Here is a 27,162-nt window from a genome sequence, read left to right on the forward strand (position 1 = left end):
GAACAGCATTACTTCAAGAAATTCTTAAAAGTCAATGAAGGCTTAGCAATTTGTATAATCAATAAAACTTAAATTATTTCTCATTAACTCAGTCAGCTGGATAAGCTAAACCGACTGTCCAATCCTCGCAAACATGTGCATTATTGCACATCACCCCCCCCCCCCCCCCCCCGAGTCCTTTAGCAGCATTTGGCCACATGCTGATTAATCCAAATCAGCACTACACCATGCAACTGTGAAAACAACACAATGATGCTGATAGTGGTGGTGAACAAGAAAAGCAAACGTGGCAAATTACAGATGCGACAGACATTTATGACAAATAGAATAATAAACACTTTCAAGTGGGCCCATTCAATGGATGTTCAACTCTACAACTAACTTATAACAGAAAATTATTTCTGCAAGCCTGCTCAGTGCTGATGTAATAAAGGTCGGATGTACCAGGAGGTATGCTCAGTTATGAAGGTGCTTTTTAAATTATGCGAGCGATAAGCCACTGCTATGTCACAATTCACGACAGTTAGGCTGGGAGATTCTCGCTGCTTGCTGTGGGCGAGTTGCATACAGTAAAACTCCGCTGATATGTTCCTCGTTCAAACGTTTTCCTGGATATAACGTCGGTGAAGCCCGGACCCAGCAAAGGACTCAAAGACACCTACGTATTAGAATAACGTCTGATGTGCTATTGTTTCCACATGATACGTTGCGACTTTGGCTTATAATTACAAGAAAAATATCAAGTGTACAGGCTATACTACCATAAAAAAGTTTAAAGAAAAATGTCAATGGGGCTAGACACCCTCTAGTTGCGCACTTCCGACCACTACCAATGAACGCTTTAGACGCACCACTGTCTTAGCGGGTGTGGTCTTGGTGAGAATTATCAGTTTCGCACACCTCACAGTGTGCAGCTTGATTTTTAGACACCGCCTACATAACCGCGTGCTAATTTGGCCGCAGAGTCGAACAGAAATAATATTTTGGTTTCAATACATTGCTGACATGGTCGTCAGCCATGTCACCGGTGCCTCCTCAAAACCGAAATTAGCAAAGCTTAGGAATTCCAGTAGTTGCTGACCACACCCAAGCCACAGGACAAGCCAAGCCACTAAGTTGCAAAGACTGAATCGACTGCATTTGCTGTTGTGAGAGTTACCCACGTCCAGCATTTGTTCATGTACAAGTAAAATTGCAACACGGTGCCATGCGACTTCATCACAAGCAGCTTCAAGTGGCACCAACACCACCCTTTGATGTCTGCCCCGAAGAGGGCAGTGATTAAGTGAGGGAAGTGCCGAACAATGACTTGCAAAGAAACCCACGATCATTTGATTATCGCAGCTTAGTCGACTTCTGTTATGTTTCCAGAGGATGAAGATTCAGCGCATGCATCGAGTGTACTTTTGTCTATCTGTAGCGACAGTATGACAATGGTCAAAAACGAACTGACCAGGTCAGAGGCAAGCATGTGTGCATGCAGCAACGCATTGACAAACTTGGGCCGTATCCTCGAATGAACACTTTCGAAGCTACTTTCAGTTTTGTAGCAGCACACGCGTTAAAAGATGACAGTGATCCTTTGCACTGTGCCAAGAATGTCACTGCTCATTGACATTAATGCATCTGGTGCTAGTCATAAGTTGCAAAAGTGAAGTTATCCCCGAAAGTGATAATCCAAGAAATCGACACACCTATTTCAGCCACTTGTGGAATCAGTCACTTATTTTCTGCTAAATCCGATATTTCTGACCTTTACGCATTCCCCCTCGGGTCCAAATTAACGGTTGGGGACTGTAAATCCTTCAGAGGCTAAGCCGTGCATAGTGTTTGTTTTATTATGTAACAGCATGTTTGCATGCTTTTAACAGAATGCTTGCAGTCCCGTGAAAAGTGTATTAGAGGGTTTCTGCTGTATGTAGTATCATTTGGATGAACTGAGGAGAACTGTCATTTCCAGTCAAACATTTTATTTTAAAAATCTAAAAGAAAAAAGAATTTAAGAGCTAGAACCTAACAGAATGTTCACCAAGTAAAGATGTAGTAAAAATCTGTCATTTCGTCTTCTATAGTTCAAGTATTCTCTCTGCTCCCAAGAGAAGTGAGCTGATATTCTCATGTAGTACTTCAAAGGACACATACCACACTTATGAGTTAAAAGTAAGGAAATTATGTAAAATGTAACATGCCTTTGATTCCTATAACAAGAAAGAAGTAACAAGCCCCCAACTCTGTGAGAAAAATTGAAGTATGCAGAATTTACCTTCCCACAACAGAAATTCAGTCACACCTAATGTCTATCGTCATTACTGTCAGAAAGAACTTTGTTGTTATTTTTCTCAGTGCTATCCACTGCATTTAATATTCCTTATTTCTTGAATGACTTTGCAATCATCGTGAATATCCTGGGATTGAGGTGCATGCCTCGGCCAACAATTTCGCCAGTTCATCTAGCTGCAGCACACATAGGTCTCGGAACACCAAAAACAAATGATGCGGCTTTGATCCCACTTGCTAAAGGATACAAAACCTTTCTTTTGAATAAGCTTTATGATGAAAATGGCATGTCACTGTTCCCAACCTACATAAAAACATGTTCTGTTACCACCTTCAGATGACAATCGCAATGACATTGGCTCTAATTCTGGGGTTTTACGTGACAAAACCATGATCCGATTATGAGGCATGCCACATTGGGGGATTGCGGATGAATTTCGACAACCCCCTGGGGTTCCTTAACGTGCATGCAATGCACGGTACACAGGTGTTTCTGCATTTCCCTCCCATCGAAATGTAGCCGCCGCCACAGGGATTTGATCCCACGACCTCATGAGTAGCAGCGCAACACCAAAGCCACTGAGCAACCGCGGCGGGTTCTGATGGTAGATTGTTGCCAATGCCATGAACATGCATTTGGTTTTGTATCTCATGTGTAAGCAATGAATGGACCCGCTATCTTGTGGGAAAAACAGGTGTGCATCAGGTAAGTGCAGTACATCCACACAGCATCATTCAATTTCTTTTTCCCCATTCCCTCTAGTCATGTTTAAGCTTGGAGAATGTACAGTATAGACCACTTATAACGCAACCGCTTATAGTGCAGGACCAGATATAGTGGGGTCTTTTCAGACTCCCGTTAATTTTCCCATAGCACTCCATGTATACACGTATCACTTATAGTGCAGTTGCGGGAAACGAAATACCGGTTACGGTGCGGCTGCCTGGGAGTACGAAGTCAGCGGAGACGGCGAATGCTCCCCTCAAACGGGCGACCCAAGGAGTGCTCAAGGAAGAAAGAGAAACGAAGTGGAGGAGAAGGGCACGTGGTGCGAACGAATAGCCAGTGAGGCTGAAACCAGAATCTTGAGTGTGAGTCGTGAAATATCACGGCGCGCATAGCGAGCGAGGGCCACGAAACTGCCAACGCCGGCCAACGCTCGATCGCTTCACGATAACGGCAGTAAACAAAACTTCAGGGAGCGGGCGGCGCTGGCACGGCACGGCGAAGGGCGCACGCGGCGACAGTGGAATGTGAGGAAGGAGGGCAGCAGGGAAGCGGATTTCGCCTCGGCAACTCCGCCGCTTCGGTGGCTCCCCTCGCCCTCCCTCATACCTCCCTCACTTTCGATTGTCACCGTGCGCACCCGCCGCCGTGCAAGCACCGCCGCTGCAGGCTGCCCGGCGCCAGCTCCCCGAAGTTTCGTTTTCTGCCGTTATCGGGAAGCGGGCGTTTGCCAGCGTGGGCAGTTTCGTTGGCCGGCCTGGGACAGCGCAGCTGCTTCCCTCTGTCAATCCTAACCCCAACATGATCCCCCTACCCATCCAACCCCTTAGAGAGCGATGGAAGACCTTGCTACCAAGCCCTGCCCTGGAAGACCAGCTTTGGCTCGTAACCAGGGGCCAGGCGGCGAGAACAGCATATGGATTCCCGTGAAGTGGGAACCACTTCCATCTGGCGCAGGCGCTGAAAAGCTCATGAAATAAAGTTTTTCATTCATTCCCTCTGCGCCGTAGCCGCAGTGTGCAAGGTCAACACGTGACTAGAAAGTAGAGGAAGCATAAAGGAGAAAGAAGGGTTCACTGCCATTTTTTACGCGTGGCTACGGTAGCGTGGCTGAGACGTCGGCACGTACACGCATGTTCCGGCGCAATGCAGAATCGGCGACCTTGCCATTTAGAGAGGGTGAAACTTCCGCTGCATTTTTTTTTCTTTTTTTTTTTGTTTTGTTTGCGAGCGACATTGAGGGGTCTCTCCTAAGCATTTACTCTATGGCAGTGCCAGAGTAATGCCGGTCGGAGGAACCGCCGCGTGATTTGGTTCGAATTAACGAGATTCGACTGTAAATTGAATGCAAACGTTCTAGCCGCATTCCTCGACTGTCGCATACGCGCCACTGGCGGCTTGGTGCACATGTTTTGCACATGTGGGGGCGTTGAAAATTGTCGCTTTGGTTATAGTGCGGTACCGCTTATAGTGCGGATATTCGCGACTCCGGCGACTTACATTATAAGCGGTCTACACTGTAGTTACCTGGCAACACTGGTGCACAAAAGCAGTTGCACTATAAAGAACTTGCAAGCTTGTGCAAATCAGGAAAAACCTTGTTTAACGGTAGTGCAGCCATAGGGACGTGTTACTGTGACTGTGGGTGGACTGTGGTGCTGCCTGTGCAACAACCCTTCGGACAAGTACAATCTCTCTATTTTTTAAATGCTGCTATGTTCTTGAAAACTGAAAGTGTAATCGTCAGGAAATATGAGGTGAACCTTACCTGCACACTGGGCACCGCCAAGACCCTCGTTCACAGTTCAGTTGCAGGTAAGACTCCAGGTCAAAGCACTGCATTGTATAATATGGCAAAATTTTAAACACCACTTCAAGACAAACAAGCAATTATCACACCCAAATGGTGCATGTGTACATGTCTAATCAAATCTTTTATTGGTTACACATGCTGGCATAACAAGTAGCAAGCATGCTGTATCAAACATGCTGTATTAAGAATTTCATCAAATAAAAACAATACTAAAATGTGCCAATATTTTTTTCTCAAGACGTACTGCCAAAAACACACACACACTACACAAGCGCTTGAAAAATGCAGCGAGAGGCTGACCATAAGTTAGTCATGTTATTATTGCCACCATATTATTGCAATGTACATCATGATGCAGTAACAAAGAAGCTCAACAAAGTACCCTTGCTGTATTTAATAACCTTTTACTTATCCTCTGATCAACTTTGATGAACATCTATACAATGATGTTTGTGCACAACCTATATTAAAACAACGAGACACTTCCCGGTCACTTAAAGGCAATGTGTGTTTTTGGCTTATACAAATGAGTTGGATTTAGATTACTGGCACCGCTTTTGCCAACAAACCTTATTTAATAAAGAAGCTTTAGCTCGGGGCCTACTATCTAAATACATGGAAAATGAGAAATCATTTTTCTTAGCAACCACTGCACTGAATTTGATGAGGTTTGTTGCATGTAAAAGAAAAAGTTAAAATCTAGTGACTGTTTAAAGCGGATTTTTTATTTAGGCCTTCGACTTTTTAATAAAAATTGTTTGAAACTGCAAAATCTACAAAGACAAAACCATCAAGTTTACAACTCTGTAGCTCAGCAATGAAAAACGATAGCACAGTTCTGAAAACTGCACTGAATAATACATCTAATGTGGACAAAGTATATTATACACCCCTGTGAAATATACTACTAACATGCGAATAGGGCTTTTGCAAAACTTTTGTAAACATTGTAACAAGCCCATGTAAGCTGTAAATTAATAACCAGGTTTATCCACTTCAGATGCTCTAATGGATGAAGTTAACAGAACTGCGATACCTGTTTTTGGTGCAGAGCTAAAGAGTTCATAAACTTTGTGCTTCTAATTTTATTTTTTTGAACTTAGCAATTTTCACCAACCTTATCAAACATTCAGGCTCTTAAATCAAAATTTCGCTTGCTACAGTCACTAGAATCTTACTCTCTCTCTCTCAAATGCAACAAATTTCATTAAAATTCGCCTAGGTGTTATTTCAGAAAAGCATTTCTACATTTTACATGTATTTGAATAAGCGGCATTGGAGATGGGCCCAGGCTGAAGCTTCCTCTTACCACCAAGGGCTGTGCAGGCTGTGAGCACCATGGCTAAAGGGTCAATTTGAAAACTAACAACGTAATTTTAGGTATAGGCAGTGTGACAAAGATGACACTGTACACATTTGTCTCTCTTTCAATGTGCACTGACGCGCATGTTCTTAAAGGCAACACCAGAGCTGAAACACAAAACACCAATATCTCTGATCTGCAAAGGACTTTTTCATAAAAACTAACTACGAAAGACCATCATCCAATTTAACTTCAAATTAAACTCTGAATTGAACATCACGCACGTAATTTACTTTCATTTACAAACGGTTTAGTATTTGTGATGCAGTACAGTCCACTTCAGTTAATTCAACTCCAATGAGACATGCAACCATCAAAAGCTTTAGCTAAAGATCGAACTGATGGTTTTGATTAAACTGCACATTTATTACTCATAATCATGGTTTGAGCTATCACTCATAAATGGGAACCACTTACCTAAACAATCTCGCAAGACTGATGCAATCAACCATCCAAATGAGCAATATTGTCATAGTAAAACAACGTCATAGATCTTATCCTGAAATGCTTTATTTGTAACAGTTTACATAATGAAATTGTTTGGTAGAAGGCCAGAAAATTGTTTTTGTCAGACAGCATGGCCTTCTTCCAAGCATCTTTTTCTTTGTCTTCCCTTCCTGTGTGCATTGTCTTTTTGTTGCACTTATCCATATCAGATCTATTAGCGCTGCAGAACATAAGATCACACCCCTGCATAAAATAAAAGAGTGTGAGGCTGCTAAGTAAGTTTTTAGGCACCCATAATTTCAGCACCAAATGCTTTTCAGAGTTCATGACATCTCTGAGAACTAAAGAGGAAAGAAAGGCAAAAGATTTTTCTCAACATGCACCTCCCAGGAGATCGCCACCTGGCATCCTAATTTGCTGTAGTACAACAGTTGAACCCAGATATATCGAATCTGAAGGGGAACACAAGTTTGATATATAGGTAATTCAATATATAAAATAAAAATTTCATAGAAACACTTTCAAGGGGATTTTACTGCTGTTTGTTATACACAATAATTTGTTATATGTAGGTTCGATATATCCGGGTTCAACTGTATTAAGTTTGCATGAGCGTTGCTTGTAAAGCTGCTCTCGTGCATCGTCTGTATTTGAAGAATGAAAAAAAAAAAAAATAATAATGTGAAACAATAAGACCATGTTCAACCCTCTCTCTTTATGTGTGTGTCAACGACATTGAGACTGGCAACCACAAGGTCACTGGTCTTATGACGCACTTCCCATGACTTGTTGTTACCAGCACAAACTGCATATATTTTCTCATGCAATATAACATAACATGATAATATATAACAATATAACATTTTCTCCCGCAATATAAGCTCTTTGTGGTCCAGTATTACTATGGCTAGCTTTACCTAAAGTGACAGCCTTGGCAACACAACATAACTCACTACAACCAAACATAAAAGGTATCACACTAGCAAGGCAACAGCTCTTCTTTTAGTTATCCCTGTCTAGTTCCTGAGGCTAAGTGGACTGAGCCTGGGCACTTACACAGTGTAATTTATGGCCAAATTTTTTAAAGATCTTAGACACAAGTAAAATTAGTTGTACTGGATGTGAAAGCTCTCATTTAGAATTTTTAATGTCAAAAGTTTTTTGCTATACCTTCATTAAATCTAGGTTCAATTGTATGTCAAGTATATCAAGCATAATGTAGTTTGTGAAACAACACATTCGCCACCTCTTTGCTCACTGCAGACAGAATTAAGATACCAACCTGAATGTGCTTGCATTCCTGGCCTCGTGCAGGTAGCGTGATGCGCTTGAATGTGATAGGACACTTGAGCTGCACCTTAATGGCAGTCTGCTCAACACCATCCTCAGCAGGTCCTGCACCTCCAGACGGGTTTTGACCGGGGCCACTGTTTGGCCCCTGGGGGGATGGGCCCACTGAGAAGTTGCGCTTGATCTTGCCGATGCTGTGTTCAGCTGGTAGAAGCCTCTTGCGCAGCAAACCCTGCAGCACTGATCGCACTGTTGGCCGGTGCACCAGTTGCAGCAGGAACAGGTGAGACTGCAAGGGCACCACCATAAAAAACGTCAGGATGCTGATCACCCAAAATGTTTTAAACCAAGAAACAAGAAAGCACTGTGCTCCATTAGAAAGTTGATGCATTGCTAGCACACCTACTAAACGATAAATTCTAGGAGGGTGATTGCTGCATAGAAAACTGCGCACAGATCATGTACAGCTACTGACTACTTCTACAGAGTTCACAGTAACAGTGAAAAAGTGTGCACAGTCAAGTGGCAGCATATAAAAGCATCACAATAAAAACAAATTCATTTTTCAGCTTTGGAGGTGGAATTAAAAAAAAAAAATTTCCTTCACATAGTCCTTTAACCTTATGCAGTCATGTCAGCTGATATATCTGAATTGCTCATCCGGCTACAGTTTTCTGGCCAAGATTCTGCTAGAAACAGCTTATGTTTCGTATTTCAAGGCCAGCTGTGCCTCAGCCAGCATGTCATCACTAATGTTACAATCCATCATGAACCTTGATCCAAGGTAGTAAAGGTACAGACACAGTAAAACATCGTTCACACGTTTCCGGAAAAAAAAAAAAAAAACTGAGAAAACACATACTGCCCAGGAAAACGTACGATCCAAGGTCACTAAAACCTTTGACAGACTTAACTGTAGTTGAGATCTACATAATGTTAAGCGGTGCACGAATAATTGCAGCAGCAGACACCCACACGCGCCAAGCTGGTGGCGCACCTGAGTGGACCGAGAGGTGCGTTGTCATTTTTGTGGCTTGGGCGAACTTCCTGCGCTACTCGAATTTGGCTTGTGTCACAGGCTTCTTCGAGCGGGAATTTTTGACGTGGCCACTTGGCAAGAGACGCCAACTCAAGTTGGGCTGGTGGCGCCCAAGCGACCTGACACAAGACACATGTTGTCATTTTCCTATTGCCTAGTATTTTAAGACAGAAGCAGGAAACCAAAATGAAATCGAGCTGGTTGGAAACACTGGAATATGACGCCTACGATGCCACCAAAGCGAAACATGAGGCGCATTTGGGTCATCGCCTATTAAATTTGTGCAGTACGCTTCCAACGGCACTATGCCCCAGGTGCTGTGAAACATAAGTGAAGATGCTTATCACAATAGGGTTAGTGGCAACAGCTGTGAATGCGGCGTGCAATGACCTGGGAGGAGATTTGCTGGTACCGGAACAAGAAACCAAGTGCGTGCCGGCATTTTCACTTGAGACGGGCGGGCAAGTATTGCGGGGAGGCCGCTGGGACGGACGGTTATGGTTCTCGTCACAGGCGCCTCGCGCCTTTTCTTGTTTACATGTGATCCAGTGGCCAGAAAACATATACAAAAGTGAACATACTGTTGCTTTGTATGACTCGAACAGTTACAAAATCTGACCACACCAAGAGTCCAGCAGCCAAGAGCTCTTAAATATTGAATAAAATCACTCAGCTCTGAGTCCTAAAAGCAGAAGGTTCATACTCATGGAAGCTAACACACAGTACGGTAGTGCCCATTTCATGCCAAAGCATGATAATGCAGCATGCTGGGACACTGGTAATACTACATGAGGTACAATGCACCAACACTACAGTGGAATATCGTTGATACGATCTTCATGGGAACTGGAAAATAAAGCGTATCATCTGAAAATCGTATTGTCCATCCAAATCGTATTATCGGGAAAGGAAAGAAACATATTATACCGAAAAACGTATTATGCAGAATCATATCAACGAGATTCCACGGTATGTTACGACTGTGAACGCATTGGCTTCTCAAAGGAAATACTAAGAGCTGTGCATAGCAAGGCTGGCCATCAAACTGCAGTTGATGGCTTTAATATACTTCTAGGAACCAGAACATATAACTGGCTAGAACACTTCAATCCAGCTTCTGAGCAACACAAAAGGTTTAACAGCAACAGCAGCAGGATGACATATAGCAACAATTTGGCCACCGTAAATCAAGTCAGAAGAGTCAGGAAGGATAGCTTAAAAGCTGTTGCTGCTGTCCTCCAAGTTGCTTGGCGACGAATAATGGTGCCTTGAAAACATTACAATAATCAAGCATGTAGACAAATGTAAACTTTTAGTGATTACGCAAGGAAAACAGAAGATCAGCTTCAGTTTCACGGTGTAAATGGACCAGTAGCCGAACAACAACATGCATCCTAAAGCAATGTAATGGCATTGTACTGCTGCACTCCTTGCACAGACCAGTGAGGTCAGCCGATATGTACAAGAAGTGCAAAAACAAACAGTTGGAGTGGTTGGATGAAGTGAGACTCACACAACAGCAGGCTGTAACAGTGATCTGCACAGTGTTGCGGCCTGCTTGACAGACTTCTTTGAGATACAGTGGCCGATGTGAAGTCTTGCTCTCGCCCCGGTCAATGCTCAGTGGAGTGGCATTGACAGACACCTGCATTAGACAGTCATCATAAACATGAAATACCAGACATTCAGAACCATTCAGACCACATATAGACTATTAATGTGGATGCTCAGCCCACCAAGAAAAAAAATGTACTGAAGCATACTCGCACAAAAGTCAAAGTTGTGCAAGAGTTTCATATATGTGGCACTTCTGCACTGTTGCACTAAACCTGACAACAGCATAGCAAGTCGTTTCATTGGCAGGGGGAACTACCAAGAGCTACAGTGAAGTATGAGGTGCATTTTTACGCAGTATGAATAGTAGCTCAAATTACCGTCATCTATGCAAGCTGAAAGGCCACAAGAGACACTCTGTTATCCACAAGTTTTGCACCACTTGACTGAACAAACCCATCACTTTTCTCACTTGTTCTATGCACCAATGCAAAGCCTTACTTTGAATTTTTTTCTCATCTCTACCTCATCTCAGTTCAGTCTGTTAAAAACTGCATGCAGCTCACTAAGCTCCATTCTTACTAAAAGACGTTTTGATATTTGCACCCTGTTGCTTTCTTTCGATACACAATTGAAAGGCCAGTTTATAGCACTATAGTTAGTATTCAAATTCCAATGTGTACATATACCACGCAAATGTTAACTCAAAGGAAATTTTTAACTAGACCCTAGTACTGCAGGAATAAAAAGCAGTTGGTTAGGCCTATTCTGAGTCACTGTCTTCCAGTGGGTGAACAGGTGTGCCCAGAACTGCTCTGAATGTGCTCAAGTGATGGCTCATGTCGGCTTCAGCAAAGCCATTGTGACCTGCACGTTGGGCTCATGAATGCTCATGAGCATTTCTAGAGCAGTTCTGGTCATTGCTGCTCTCCCACAGGAAAGCATCATAAATGAAGCTCTACAAGTCTACACAACCATTTACAAAGCTGAGCACAGGCAAGCCACAAAAACACACTGAAGTAATCGGGCATCAAAGATGGCTTTTGCATCACCGATTACACACACACTCTGCTTAAATTAAAGCTATAGGCACATGACATTGCCTATCAATTTTTGTTAAGACTAACGCATTTCAACCAGTGAAAGTAAATCGCAATACTCCTTGCTTAACATAACATGACTTTCAAGATGTTTTTTTTTTTTTTTTTCAAATATCAGGCCCAATGAATGTGACAACAGTAATGCACTGAAGACTGGCTACACATATCATGCATTCCAAAGTGATACAAACAAGCTTACTAGAATAAAATACATACACATCTAGGGGTGGAAAGACAATGCAATGAATACCATTAGCTGCCAGCCTGCCCCTACCTTCAAGTTGAAGTAATCTTTGTTCAACACACGGTGACATAGAATGCCTGGATTTGAAAACTGAAAACCATTCAATTTAGCCTTCATTCAAAAGCCTGTTCTTTGAAAAATTATGTGCATGTCAAGTATTCTATGCTGTGGTGTTATTAGTCTAACCTCCATTACTAGAGTTAAACCACTTTATAACAAACATGTATTTAGCAAAATAAAATATAAGATATAATGAATTAAAAGCAAAGTTTGGTTGGTCCATGCTTTATTTCAATGGGAGTTTTATTTGTATAACGAAGCGAAAACTCCAATGTGTACATATACCAAGCAAAAGTTAACTCAAAGGAAATTTTTAACTAGACCCTAGTACTGCAGGAATAAAAATCAGTTGGTTAGGTCTATTCTGAGTCACTGTCTTCCAGTGGGTGAACAGATTATACACCGGGGGGTTGGTTATACCAAAGTAGTTTTTTGTGCTCGCGTGGCTCAAAATGTGTCGAGTCAAGAAAAACTCAAATGCAATATTTTGATCGTTTGAATTGCCGACACCACGAGTGTTTTAATCGACCACCCTTGTTGCACGGTTGGTCCACTAGGGGCAGCAAAAGTAGCTAGCATCAGCCGACCAGCATGTGATCAAGCTCTTGCCCCTGCCACCTCTCTCCGCAATCTCCACTTGTCACTCCGCCACGCAAAATTGCAGCGCAAGGCATTGTATTTTCTTGATTTCGTTGAGAAGTTTGTCTTGTCGAATGCCCTCAAGTGCCACCAAACAAGGATTACGTCGTTTTTTAAATAAGTTGATTTGTGCATGCAGCCAGCATGCCAGCAATCACTATTGGTGTTTATTTTTGCTCTCCAGCAGAGAATGAAAGGTGAAGTCACACGTTTATACCAAGCTCTAAATTCAGAAATTGTGAGTTTTTGCAACTTTGTGTTGTCTATATTTAGTGCCTTTTCATTGAGTTCATGTGCAGACTTGCTCGCTGAATTTATATGCGTACCTTTATAACAAATATAAGATATAACAAACAAATTTTCGCTTAAAATGTGACTTCGTTATAACGAGGTTCGACTGTATTATAAAAATCTAGCAAGTGGAATTCTCCTGTCCCTGCTCCTTCTAAAGTTCGCATCCACATTCAATGGCTGAACTAAATACTGACAATTGGTTTTAGACACTGACACTTGCTAAGAACTGTATGTGGATGACAGAAATATGGCTTCGAACTAACATACATCTACGGTTATTTGCAAGAAAAAAAAGAGGGGGGGGGGGACAATAAATATATTGCAGAACTACAAAATGAATAGCAATGCAGTAGGACACCCACCTGTACTGAAGCAGGCCAATTAGTGTGCATCTGGCGATCCTCATGGTGGAAGCACTTGAGCTGCAGCTCCAAGTCAGAGCGCCAGACGAGTGTCTCGTGCACCGAGGGCTTCAGGTGGAACACATGGTTGCTGACTGCGAGATTATGCTCCAGCCGGAAGGGCGCCAGGATGATGCCATCTTTCACAGGGAATGTGAGGCGCAGCTCGTCGTCCTCTGCAGACAAGAAAGGGGTCATGCATTCAATTGAATTAGATCTAGTCACAGCAAGAGCAGCCATCAGCTGCAAAAATCCCAACTGCATGCAGGGTGCTAGATTGATCAAGCAATGTGCTGGCAAACCAGACAAAACAATTCAGAGCAGAGAGAGGAGCCTGCAAGCAGAGCATGCATGTGGTTTGCCACATTCGGCAATTGATGCCTTTTATAAAACTAGCAACCAAGTTCCATTTTCAACCTTAGGTCCTGTAATCATAGCACAAAGAAGGCTACACCACAGCAATGGCAAAATTCAACGGCAGGATAAATGCTGGCTGGTATACTACCAGGTGAGGTGCAGGGAAAGGGTGAAATTTGGCTTTTATATTTATGCACTGAATACAGTCAAAGTCTGTTAATTCAAACCTTATTGGACATGCAAAACTAGTTTGAATTATGTGACATTTGAATCAAATAAAGTGTTTAATATGCATGTGTACCTTCAGGGTTCTTGAGCATGGTCTAATAAATGAGGGGGGTTCAAATAACTGATGTCAAAGTTTATGAGACCAACCATATTTATTTTAACAGGCGTTCATCAATGCAGAATGTCCATTGAGCACAGATTGTTTACTTCCGTTAATATTCTGGTGTTCATATTTTGGAAACTTTAAATTCTCTATCAGCTCAAACACGACAGCATCAAAAACTTTATATCATACTCAACACAACTCACTCTGAATGGGCAGAGGAGGCTTGATATCAGGGAACACAGGCTTTGTGTCCTGGCTTGGAGACAGGTATGGGGGCATGCCCGATGCTGGGGTCAGTGGTGGTGTGGGGTTGCCAGGAATGGGCGAGTGCTGATAGTTCATGCTCCGCTGCTGTCAGTAGAACATAAAGAAAGCATGTCAGGTTGTCATACTTACACACTAGTGAAAATTATGCATTAAGTCAGTGCGCGAAGCTATGCATAACCAAGAGCTAGTGTAATTTTGAGTTGAGTAAATAGCAAGTTGATTAAGAACATCTCTTATTACAGCTGCATGTAAATTTGAGGGCCCCTAAACAACCCTTTGACATTTTTTTACACATTTCAAACAAACGCACCCATCGTGTAGAGGATGTCGCGACCATCATCTCTCATGAATGTAGCAGTGCTATGTGCTGCGGAAATGCCAAAAATTCAAAAAGAATTCTATGCTCCTCCCCTGGCTTTTCTGGTGCCTCCTTCACACATCACAATGTCAACAGGGTGCTCTAGGTGACGTCACCCCGGGTAAAAGCTGTCGATTGGTCAGTCATCAAGGAATGACAGCACTAGCATGAAAGAGTGAACTGTGTTCCGATAATGTAAGGGGCCGCCCAATGTGCACCACTGAACCTTTTGTGAAGCTTCCATTCAGTCAGCTTCATGCAAAGGGTGATTAGGGGAGGACAATGGAGGAGCCTTTCTTCTGGTGTGCTGATGCGACCAGTAGCTTTCAGCTGCATTGCGTAGAGTTAGCATAAGCGGCAAGGGGGAGGGTAGCAAACAAGAGCGAGAAACGGCAACAGCCGCGTACTCGTTTAACAAATGCTATTACTGCACCATTTCAAAACATTCTTGCAGCTATATGTTCAAAGTATACTAGTACACACGAGGCACTATGTCACTTAATTTCAAGCTCAGGGTGGTTTAGGGGCCCTTTAGGATGACACTCTAACTGCCAAAACAGAACTTGTCTCTGCGCCCATGGCACCAGTTGCATGAGCAGCAATAAAAAATGAAGATCCACTTTTCCATAAGGGTTACTGCAGAAGCCCTTGATGCGAACAAAATATTGTGGTCATTTATATAAGCAAAGAAGTTCTGTGATGATGATCACTTTCAATTACGCTTTTACATTTTGGCATTACTCTACAAGTGGGAAAGAGATGAAATGGAAGGAAGGTCGCACCTGGAAGCCATGCGGTGCATACTGGCCACCCTGCATAAACTGCTGCTCATACTGCGCCTGCGGACCCATGGGCTGCTGGTAGTACTGGCCACCCTGTGCACTGCCTGGGTAGGCAGCTGGAGTGGGCATGCCTTGGCCAGGGGGTCGACCTCGCAGGGGAGACCCCTGATGGTAGGCCGCCAGGGCCCCTTGAGAGGCAGGGGCACCTCCCCCGTAACCAGCTCCCTGCTGCTTTGGAAATGGCCCACTGGCTGCCCCTGGGTACTGGGGCCCATACTGCTGCTGTGGAGCACCCATGTAACCCCCCTGCATGGGCCCTGCTGGGTACTGCTGTTGCTGCTGCTGCTGCTGTTGCTGCTGCTGTTGTCGCTTATGTGCCAGGTACTGCTGGGGGCTTGGGTAGGGTCTGCCGCGGGGTGGTGGCTGCTGCTGCTGGTTGTAGAGAGGCCCGCCCGCCCCACCAAGCTTGGAGGCGGCCCCCAGGGGCCCCATTGTTGGTCCCATCAGACCTCCCATCTGGCCAGCTGCTGCAGCACCATGCGGAGGACCCCGCTGGGGAGGCACCCCATAGCCTGCACCCGGAAACTGCTGGTGGCCCCCCATCTAGAGGAAACAGGAGCAAAGCATAATTTACACTGTGAGGAGGAAGCATTGGTAATTCTAGAGAGTGAAAGCAAAACAGCTTGACTTATTTAAGACATAAGCAGGACAGGCCTCCTCCTCTTGAGTTCCATATTAGAAGAGCATCAATAAGTAAGATCATTAAGTATTCTGCATGCACAGTCCCTAAAGATATTACAGGTCTGACAGAGTCTGGTGCTATCCACCTGGGCACTGTAGATAAAATGTCTCTTTTGCATACACATCTTTTTATTTGTGCTTTGGATACAAGTTACCACAAAGTACAGCTTTTTTTTCTCTATAAACATCACAGCCCTGCAAATTATCAATAATGAATGTGTACCTGTCCATACTGTCCACCCATGACTTCCTGCTGCCGTTGCTCCTGGAGAGCAACCACACTTGCTGTCGCTGTAGCTGTAGCAGTGGCAGCAGCCACCAGGGCTGCGGTGCTGAGGGCTGACGGACCTGTCTGGAATTCGCCTGCTGTGCCATGTCCAGCAGCTCCCATGGCACCAGGCATGCCACCAGCCATGCCTGCAGGATTCTGGCCATACCTAAGCAAACAAAACATAGCAGGCAATAAGAAACCAAGATGTTCTAAAAGCATCAATCATCATGGAATTCCCCGATGAGTGGTGCCCAGATGGCCTATTCACACACTAATCAGCATCGCTTACGAGACTGCGAGCGTGCCTTACATGCACTTCCTAATACCTGCTTGTTGCTTAGGCAAAAAAAAAAAAAAATCTTTATTTCTTTTGCAGTGTTGAAAAAAAAACTTTGCACTGAAACAGATGGCATGCAGCATGCAAGGTGTATACGTCCTGTATTCTTGTATATAGTTAAGCCTCTCATTTTTGTTATTGAGCTCTTATAACTAAACACCACCAAACCACACTGTTAACGCTATCTCAGAAGATGATAAAACAGGCTACTGGCTAGAGTGACAAGGCATAGATGAAATGATTAAGCACCTTTCTTAGCCTGCAATGCCCTAGCAGCTCACATTAACTTACCAAGCTAGAATTTCAGATCAAGGAAGAGAAACAAGCAATAATTATTATGCCTTTGCCAATATGGCTTGCGTGTGCACAAAAAGAAAAATAATTCAGGAGTGCACAACCAACATGCAAGTAATGAGACCTTAAATAAAGCTAATATGCAACCACAACTATCTGTGTATGGCCTCAAACCTTTTGGCAGTGATAAACAGCAAGAGCGAAAGTGTGCCAACAAAGCAAAACACCTATCCCACAAGAAACAACACTAAATTGAAATAAGACTGTACATTCCAAAAGAATTATTAAAAGTAAACAGCCTGTAATAAAGACAAATAATAAGGCACCTGGAACATATAGGTGAAATACAGTTCAATAAACTACATGGCCACAAAATGTAGCATCGACCTTAAAGGAGCACAATGCCACTTTCAGGTGGATGCCATTTTTCTCTTTCGAGAATCTTCATCTTGCGTATCTGCAGAACTCGTTGAGTTACAATACAAGTCTAACCTTTTTAAGTGAACAGGGCTTAGTATAACTTAAGGATTCAGTTTGCTCGACATTATTTCATTTTTATCATTTACCGCTCATGACAAGCTGATCCTGCTAATATTGTAACAGCTCAGACCAGTGACTACAGGCGAAAAACAACAGAACTGGAATAAAATTGTTACAGTAGCCAGGTACAGGTAAGTGGCATAGAGCATTACCATAATACAAATAAACTCCGTGACGGCTAAAGTTGGGCCTCGTTGACAGCCTTGAAAGTTTTAGAGCCTCCTAGCATGAAAAGTGCATGACAAGAGAATCTCACCCAGCATACGCATTGGGAGGCTGTCGGGAAGGTGGCACAGGTGAGTAACCCTTGTTGGGGCCCAGAGGTGATCCTGATGGGTAGCCAGAAGGGGCATACGGGCCCCCCTTAGCCTGGGGGGGCCCAGGCGCGTAGGGCGCTGCGCTCTGCGTGGTGGACGTCACTCCCCACACCGTGGTCACTACTGACAGCTGCTGCTGCTGGCTCACGGGGCCACCCCCGCTTTGCCAGCCCAGGCCCGACATGCCTCCGGCATCACTGCACAAGGCATAAACACACTAATGGTCACAAACCCAAATCCAGAGTCTGATGTCCAACAGCTGCATAACAATAAGAGGGATGCCCCAGTAAAAAGCTCTAGACTGTTTTTGGCCAAGTGGTGTTTTTTTTTTTTTCAATGTGCACCAAAGCCTCAGAACACAAGCATTTTTGCACTTAATTTAGCTCCTTGCAAATGAGGCATTATGAAAAGAAACAACCTGTGCCATCATTCTCAGCAAAAGAGGCCACAGACACTGAGCCATCACAGTGAATCATCATGCAATAATAATACCACAACATAAATGACAGCCACTCACAGCTGCACTTTATTTTTCCTCCTCTCATCTTTTATAGCCACTCTTTACCACTTACACTGGTCTAGCATGACGTCAAATAAAAACGTGTTCCGATCAATACATGCACAGAACATGTGATTTTGTGGGGGCTTTATTAAAATATAATTTTTCTGAAAAGCTCACTTTAGTAAAAATGAAGTAATGAATGAAACACAATTCAAGTAAGTTTTTTACGGTATATTTCTACCCAGGAGTCTCCATCAAAGAAAGGGTAACAAAAGGCGATTTCATTTTATTAAGTGCAATGCCTACAGTGTTTTTAAATGGATCAATGTGACCACAGGCATCTCTAGCACAGCAGCATCAAGCCTTCAAGGATGAAGGAATCATGGCAAAACGTTATCAATAGAACAGCATTGTTTGCAGGGTTGAAAGGTCATTTTTCTGTGCAGTCATAACAGTTGTCTCAAGGTCATTGACATCTGATGAATGTGCACTTTTCTAACTGGCAGTGTGTACAAAAAACATCACAAAGCTAACAATGACCAAGTAGCAGCATGGGCAACTAACCTGCAGCTTTTGCCTTATGGCCTCCTTGGCAAGACTCAAATTGTCCATTGACATTTTACTACTACTAATGTGACAGGGTTATTGCATCACTTCCTGTTGTCATTTCACTGTAAAACAATACTAAGCCTTAAAAAATGATGACAACCACATGCAAAGCCATCAAAGGACGTTTCTTAATTTCTTCAAATGCAGCAGGCACCTATGCAATTACACTGTAAGAATACATTGTCATTCAACATCCTATGCTCAAGTGATGTTGCTGATGATGCTGTAGCTTCTAACCTTAAATTTGTGCCTGTTACTTAGCCAATAGAATTCCACAACACATGTGCAGACATTCTAAAGTCACAGGTCGAATGCGAAACCTTTAAAACCTACATCACTGTTTGTGGATTCGTCTTGGAGCATACGTGAAACAAATTACCATCCTTCTTTCAGGCAAACATCTGGGTTTAACGCATGCAATAAAATATGCTATTGGGACTGACGGACATGTGTACTGCTGATCTCATGAAAATTATACACATGGTGCGAATTCAGAGGAAATAATTAGACAATAACTTTAAGCAAAGCTTCAGATAGCGCAATTCAGCATAATGAAAGGCTGCTACCATGGCTAATACAATAGCTAAAAGGTTATGAAAAATAAATGGATTGCGTTTTTAGTTATGACAAAGGCATAAAGAAATGTCAAAAAAAATGTGGTTGATCCCTCTTATGGAATCAGAACACGTGAAACTTCTTCACAGAAGTGGTAATGTTTATTGCATGTAAGCATTGGTGTTTTGTGGCTAAAGCGCCCTTAGGCGTTGATGACGCCTGGTGGTACCTAACAAATTGACCATGAGCAACCGTCATGCATATGGAAGCTGCACTACGCTGCACACGCTAGTAACTGACACAGTGTTTAAGCGCGTACAGCCAATTGCAGCCTCCGCGATCAACTTCAGAAACATTTTCAGAGCTAATTGCGGAGGCACGCTCCGCTGTGCTGAGTACGGTGAACGCCACCTAGGTGGCGTTGGTAGTGCTTCTTGATGCCAGCGTCCCTTCGAATGCTGGCACCGTCGTAGTGCTGAGACCACCGAAGCGTTCACTGTCGGTGCGCGTTAGTGTCATAATGCAGTACTTCTCTTTTCTGCTCGTAGGCGGCGGCACCGCCCCGAGCAAGAGCGCGGGTACACGGAGGAGTGTTAAGCCCAGACCACAAGTACGCTTGCGGACGCGCGTAAGCTCGCGTCTACGCGCCTTGCGGTTGTTTATACCTTGGCAGACGCCACTTCGTATTTCGTTGTTGGCAGTGCTTCAAAATGCTTCGATATTTATAAACGTAATTTTTATCTTTTTGGAGCTGTTAGATCAGCCCAAAAAGTGAAGAAGAAGCACTTTCTTGCATGGTATAATTCTGCTTAACTGAGAGTTGAATGTACCGCGCCGTCGCTGCGTAGCCAGGCGCGCCGACGCGAGGCAGCCCAGGCGCGCGATAACTGAGAGGAGCTGATCAGCGAGATCGCGCCGCGTTTCGACGCGTACGAGCCGTGCCGCACCGTCTGCGCATGCGTGGGCGCGCGGACGCGAGCTCGCGCGCGTTTGCAAGCGTACGTGTGGTCTGGGCTTTAGATATATAAGGCGCGTCTGTGTAGCTCTCTGCAAATGCGTTTGTGGCGCAATGGGTTAAACGCTCGGCGATCTATCGTCGCGGACCGAGAGGTCGTGGGCAGGTCTTCATGGCATGTAAGCACGACATCCTAACAAATTTAGGATAGTCCAGTGTTTAAGGCCATCATAGATATCACAAAAAATCTACACCATTTGTTATGCATGGAAAGCCATACAAATTGGACAGGAAATCTCAAATTTGAGATGTCAACATCAATTAGTGGGAAAGTAAACATGGTATATCCCCCATGTTATTATGCACTTATATCTCGAGAGATAGCAGCCATATAAAAAAAATCAATTGAAACGGAATAATAATGTGTGAGAGTGGGAGACTGTGTTCTCCCTTTCACCTAGCCTGCTCCAGTATGCGATGTCAGTACCAATAGACATCAATAACTGAAATTTCGGAAGACATTCAGTTGGGTAGTGGCTTCGTCCCAAGTAACTGGTGCAATGAATTGTCAGGTTAATGTTATGCAATGCAAAGAAAAAACATTATGTGGTTCCCACTGGCTGTTTATAGCTGAGAAGGTATCCAGATTCCATTTCAAGACCTTCAGCTGTACTCAACTATGCCCTCTACTTGCGGAAACTTTACAGATCGCTTACTCATGCACTAATGCTTGCCAGTAGAAAACAAATGTGAAGTACAGAGGCGTACACCAAAGCCTGACAGGCAGCAAAAAGTGAACAGTGCACTGAAGTGAAATGACACGCCTAGCCAGAAGCACGTGAAGTCAGACTGCTTATATATTACCAGCTCGTGGGTGCTTGCAACACCGCAACGCAGTGTACCAGCATGCTTGCAGCTGTGTAGTTTACTCGCAGTCCTAGTAATGGCTGGGTAACTAACTGCCCGTGTTACTCTGCAGGAAATCTTGCTACGCTATTTCCCGCATTACTCCAGTATGGGCCAACTTCACATCCTTTGGCAACCCCAAGACGCATTGTAGTCATCAACGCGTGTCCTCTTGACTGAACACAGGCAGGAGCCCCCCCAAACAACAAAAACCCAGTACCTGTAGTGGGTGATGGAAGGGCTATAAAAAGTACATGTGTGCACGCGTGCAAATGAAAAACAAAAAAGATGCGGTTCGTGCTGAAGCTTTAGACGTGCGCTCATACACGTTGCGTCTGTGTATCGCGCCGCACGTATCTATTGAGATCCTCCATCGACGTAGCACCGAACGACCTCACTTGAACAAGCGTTAGCTCATGACGTTACAACGCCGCTAATATGCAGCCGTGTTACTGGCACACGAAGTGGCGATATCAACATTGTTAAATAATTCGTGGCAGGTTTAATACTGGAACTCTGCGCATGAAGTCACGAGGGCGCTTTCGATAGCGATCGGAAGTGCCCGTGCGACACCGGTACCTCGGCATTGAAGTCGTGTAATAAGTTTGAACCGTAGAGTTTCGTACTAGTAGTAAACTCTACAGTAAACTATGGTTTGAACGGGGCAGAAAAACCGGGTCGTTTAATGTCCCTCACCACACCAGAGTAACTCCACGAGAGAGCAAGCACAGCGGCTGAACTCATTTTTATGTTTCCCCAAGAAATCAACACGGCGCGTCTGGCACGCAGCTTCTGCACGCAAGCCATCGCAAGCGTCAAGCCGTTGAAAGCGGCTCTCACCTTGCGAAACGCGCCGCGCGCGAGCGTTATGACGCGACAACGGGTGTAGTAAGGAATCAAAGGCTCACGACATCAAAAGGTTTGAAAAAAAAAAAAAAAAGAGAGAGAGAGCGGAAGAAAAGACTTAACCGCTTCAAATGAAATTTTGTTTCCATCAAGTCATGAAGATAGGTTGCGAAAGTATAACTAGATAGCATGCCACAAGTCGCTTCTGAGCACATCAAAAGTGTACATGTCTCCCACAGTCCACATTTACTAGCTGGGAGTTGCAGAACACAGCCGACACAATTGCGGTAACAGGGACACAAAATTTTCGTCGCTTGGGCGCGCAAGTTTTCTTGATGTACGACCGTTCATAGATAAAAATGACAGTACCAACAGAAAAAGCATATTTGCACTGAAAATGTAAGTATCGCGCACATGGTGGCGCTGAGCAACTCCGTGTGAAAACAAGTTCGATCAGCAGCGAACTTCAAAACGTCGCGGGTCGGCGCACACGCCGGGCCGAGCAGCGCAGCCCGAAAAACAACGTACAGGAAAGTTTTACCAATCCACTAAAGGACGTACACACGCGCTAAAAGAGACCAATAAAAAACCATAGTGATGAAACAATGAGTAGAGAGCGGTAAAGAAGGGATATTAAGTTTTTGCAAGTAATTTTAATGCAATGACAAACTTACGGCATCCGCAAGCGCTCCGGTGTTGACCGAAACGGTGCCGCGGCAACTGTTGCAGTACGCGACAGCAGAAACAAAGACAGGCCGATCGTGTACAACAGTTACAGGATTGGCTTGTCGTCTTCTGCTCTGTGTGCTAACGGCGCTAAACAAGAGAACAGAACCGCATCCGAAGACCCCGGCGCCGATCGCGTTTTGTTCCATATGATCGGCGAGGTCCTCATTCACGGTAACGTTCTCGGCTTGCTACGCGCTATCGGCACGTTTTACTCTGCAAAAAGGGAAGCTTACCTTCCGGAAAGCGTTTGTCCATCGCAGTAAACATCAGCCACAATTTCGAGTTGGGTCATGGGCGTGATAGAACACATGATTTCGCGTGGAAACCCATATAAAACGCAATCACACACGCACGCACACACCACACATTCACGCCATTGTTAGCGGATGGCTGCCACTCGCTCGGACGAGCGCGAGTGCGCATGCCCGGAAGCGCCGTGACGTCACGCGCGGAGCAGTCCATGCCAACCGAGCAGCTGGCGGTCGCTCGCGGTTGGCAAAGCCGCTGGGACTGCTAGCGCGACTGCGCTCGAGCGTCGAGGACGACCTTACACGCGCGCAGCGCGCAAAAGGCGGAAAATCAATATCTGCTGCACACATACACGGAAGTCCTTGAAAATCCCTTTGTCTCTGCTGCAGCCGCCGCAGAGTATGCTGGCCGCGAAGTGAAATCGACCACTAGGATGGCCGACGTTACGAGGTCGCCATCTGAACCCACGCGCGGCCAAAATACCAGCCTACCGTGTTCTTGTGAATTGTGTGTGATAGCGGATAATCAGGCTAACACAATGAACGTGGGAAGTTCGCCTGCACCGATCAAGCACAGTGCGACATGGTCCCCCCCGCCCCAAATCTCGCAAATACCGCCGCCGCTGACAACGTACTCCTCCGCTAACGTGAAAATAGGCACGTCCACCGCTGTTTATATTCCCTCATAGATGGCGCTGGTGCGCGTTGCTCTGCTCACCCCGGAGCACCGTGCCCCGGAGGTCGTCGTCTGCTCTTCGCGAGCGTTTTTGTTTTTCTACAGTTTGAGTTGCAACTTTCGCACTTTGGTCGCTGACTGCTCCGCAGTTATAATTAGCGCAAATTCTATGATACGTGTGTATAATAACTGAAATGTGTAGTGCAATAGTGGCGCGTGACGAGCCGTAGCGCCGGTGATCAAATGATAACTTTTGCAAGCATGAGATAAGCATGATAGACAAAGTTGCAGATAAAGAAAATTACGCAATTTCCCGAAATCAATGGTAAAAACCTAGAAGCTGTGTATACAGACAAGATAAGTGCTAGAGTTTTCTAACATCATAAAAAGTTATTTTCGAACGCATAAATTTCATAAAACACCGACAGTGTCATAGATGAGACGAATACCTTTACTTCAAATGGCAAGACTTGTTTGCGTTTGCAAAGAAAACAGCTTCATGCGATGCCAATGAGCTGTGCGTACCACCATGCTTTCGCTGGCGAGTGGTACATTTATGAGTGAATGACGAAAGGTGCGAAGAACCAAGGAGTAACGAACAAGCAAGCGACGGCTGCACAAAGTTTGGGACATCGCACACAAGGTCAGAAGAGGAGAGGGGCAGGGTGAGGAAGAAGCAGTATGCGATAGTGCGCGAACGGCTTCTTATGCGCTCCCTCTCGCACATAAATCGCTCAAAACCTTCCGAAACCGCGCTGCCAGAGGTAACGCAAAAATGAAGAGCCGTGCCACGAAAGAGGACAGGGAGGCATCGCAGAGAGAAACGGGAAAGACTACGTGAGAAAGGGAAGCGCACGCGCACCCGCAAACGCTGTCGCGTCGTCTGCTACACGAGTGGGACTACTTGTTTACCGCGGACTCATGCTGATGCACTCCGCCCGAGCTCGTCTGCTTCGCAGTTCTTCGCTCCGCTCCGGTCACTCCGCTTCCTCTCTCAATTCGCTGGTTCAATGCCGCTCTCACCCACGCGTCGCTCGCCTGTGCAGAGGGGGTCTTTGTCAAGAAAGAATGAGTAAAACGGTTAGCATCGCCCCGCAAGCCCTCGCTCCGCGGTTTACTTAGCGGGATCGCGCACTACTAGCGGTCGTACAGCGAGGCAGCGGCTAGCCTTGGCACCATCGCTGCTACAGCCGGCGTAGCGAAGTGAAACTTGATGGGAGGATGCCAAGTCGTCGTCGTCCTCCCTCCCCCCATCCCCCCCCCCCCCCTTCCGGCTCGTCGCTCGCGCTCCTCGCTGTCTTTCAATCTCGCGAATTTAGTGCCGAAGAGTAAACTGATGACTTCGTTTTCCAGAATGCAAGGGAAGCAACGACGAACAAATAGACATCGACTTTCGCCACTTCGGTCACTCGGACTGTGCGAGAAAGTTTTGCAACACCCGCCACGCCGATTTTGACTGCCGAGATATTGGGGAAAAGACGTGTGCCTCTTGCGATTATAAGCTGTTCTTTATCCACAATTTCCTGCCCCTTATGCCAGGAGAAAGGATCACCTATGAACTGGTAGTTCTTGCTGAATTCTGCACAGCAAATGCAGCGCGGTACAAACAAATGCAGATTATACAGTGACACAAAAGTATGTGGAGAAATGGAATCAGAAATAGAAATAATCGCAGAAAGATCATGTGGGTAAATGCTGCTTATGTCAGGTGCGCGGCGGCGCCTATGTTAACTACCCTAACACAGCCTCCGAGATCATAGCTCCGCTCACGGCTGCCGAATCCTCAAAATGATCCCACATGCAGTCGCTTTTCTAATAGGCTGAGTCCCATATCGATGTTGGGCTGGTGTTCTTGAAAAGCTTTTCTCCGTGTTTCCCGCAATCACTCCTTCCTGAGATTTCTGACTGAGATCACCTCGTCGGCGGAGCCTTTTCAACTTTGTTTTATTAGGATAGCAATTATATGGGCACTCCAAGCGAACTGTCACCGTTAGGCTCCGTATATATTTATGTATATGTGTGCTATATGCCACGCCATGCTACATTACATGCGGTATACGCGGGTTATATTGCCACACCATTCTATCACTAAAGTTTCTCATACGAGGTCTTACATTCTTGACAATAATTATTTCTAAGAATTTTTAGAATGGCAGCCCACAAACAAATTTCATAAAACACCGACAGCGCATGCCTTTCATCTTAAATATTCTCAGACTTAAATATTAAAAGGGCGAAACAATAACAGAGCTCAAACCTTTAAACGATATAATTGTATTGGCGCGACCGTGCACTACCTTCGGGATCGGCCCAGGAAAGATGTTTGAAACATACCCGATACGGAAAAGTGGTGGTAAAGTCTCTAAGACGTTGGCTTTAATTAATCAACATAAATGAAATTGTCCGATGACAGGATTATAGCACGACAGCTCGTTTTTAATTAGTCAGCTTACGTTTACTTCAATTCATACTGTCACTACAGCTACGAGTCTTGCACTTCGTGCAATATTCGAACATGTTGCTACCGCATTCATTGATTCGCCCTTATTGCGAAGCTGTGATATTTTTCTCCTGGCTTCCAATTTCCGTGCGCACAGCCTTCTCGCTTAAGTAGTCCTCAACCATTCTCCAAACAACCGCTTCTGTCTTCTTCGTTGCTGAATCAAATATACAAATAAATAAACAAAAACTCTACACAAGAAGATACTGAAGGCTGATTCACACTATAGGCCGACACGACACTGATTTTGGTCTGCCGACTGTTGGCGACAGTATTGTCCTTCGTCTAAACCGTTGGCCACAGCGTTTTCCGTCCTGTAAACTGCTGTCGCCAACCGTCGGCAGACTAAAATCGGTGTCGTATCGGCCTAGTGTGAATCAGCCTTGAGAGGCAACGACAACAAACTGGCCACAATTTATTTCCAATCTGTAGCACCCCATGGCAGAAAGCGGCGTCACAGAGTGCGATATTAATTGTAGCTATAGCTAGAGGTCATCTGGATCTATATACAGTGCGTCGCAACACCTCTGCGTGTTAGCGTCCTTCGTGTTAGCAGCGAATGGACGGCAATGCAAAGTGGACGCAGTCTCCGTTTCTAGCCAAATGCGAAATCACAAATGAACGATAAAGCATATACGTCTGAGAAAGCAGCGAGGTAGGATGAACAATTTCTCGGGTGCTGGCGGCGGTTGCCGACCTTTGTTTAGATTTACGCTCGGTACTGCGATGGACCGTCTTAAATGCGTAAGCATTTCTATGCCTACCCAACGTCCGTTCGTCCGTCACGCAA

At 44.8% G+C, this 27,162-nt stretch overlaps 1 protein-coding gene across 6 annotated transcripts in view; it reads right to left on the reverse strand.

Annotated features, from left to right (window-relative positions):
- LOC119434002 (zinc finger MIZ domain-containing protein 2) overlaps nucleotides 1–27,162 on the reverse strand; it is a 251,819-nt gene that overhangs the window by 13,595 nt on the left and 211,062 nt on the right. For 4 of the 6 annotated variants that reach the window (XM_037701318.2, XM_049671742.1, XM_037701327.2 and 1 more), the window contains 8 exons: nucleotides 17,786–18,043; nucleotides 16,311–16,524; nucleotides 15,347–15,949; nucleotides 14,143–14,290; nucleotides 13,210–13,424; nucleotides 10,470–10,601; nucleotides 7,910–8,206; nucleotides 4,773–4,840 (listed from right to left, as the gene is read on the reverse strand). In XM_037701318.2, the coding sequence (XP_037557246.1) occupies nucleotides 4,773–4,840; nucleotides 7,910–8,206; nucleotides 10,470–10,601; nucleotides 13,210–13,424; nucleotides 14,143–14,290; nucleotides 15,347–15,949; nucleotides 16,311–16,524; nucleotides 17,786–18,043 (1,935 nt within the window). Of the gene's footprint in view, nucleotides 1–4,772; nucleotides 4,841–7,909; nucleotides 8,207–10,469; nucleotides 10,602–13,209; nucleotides 13,425–14,142; nucleotides 14,291–15,346; nucleotides 15,950–16,310; nucleotides 16,525–17,785; nucleotides 18,044–23,181; nucleotides 23,352–27,162 lie in introns of those variants that run through there. The other 2 variants (XM_037701313.2, XM_037701307.2) reach the window with 2 other exon arrangements.

Source organism: Dermacentor silvarum, chromosome 1 (genome assembly GCF_013339745.2).
Source record: "Dermacentor silvarum isolate Dsil-2018 chromosome 1, BIME_Dsil_1.4, whole genome shotgun sequence".
Classification (NCBI taxonomy): Eukaryota; Metazoa; Arthropoda; class Arachnida; order Ixodida; family Ixodidae; genus Dermacentor; species Dermacentor silvarum.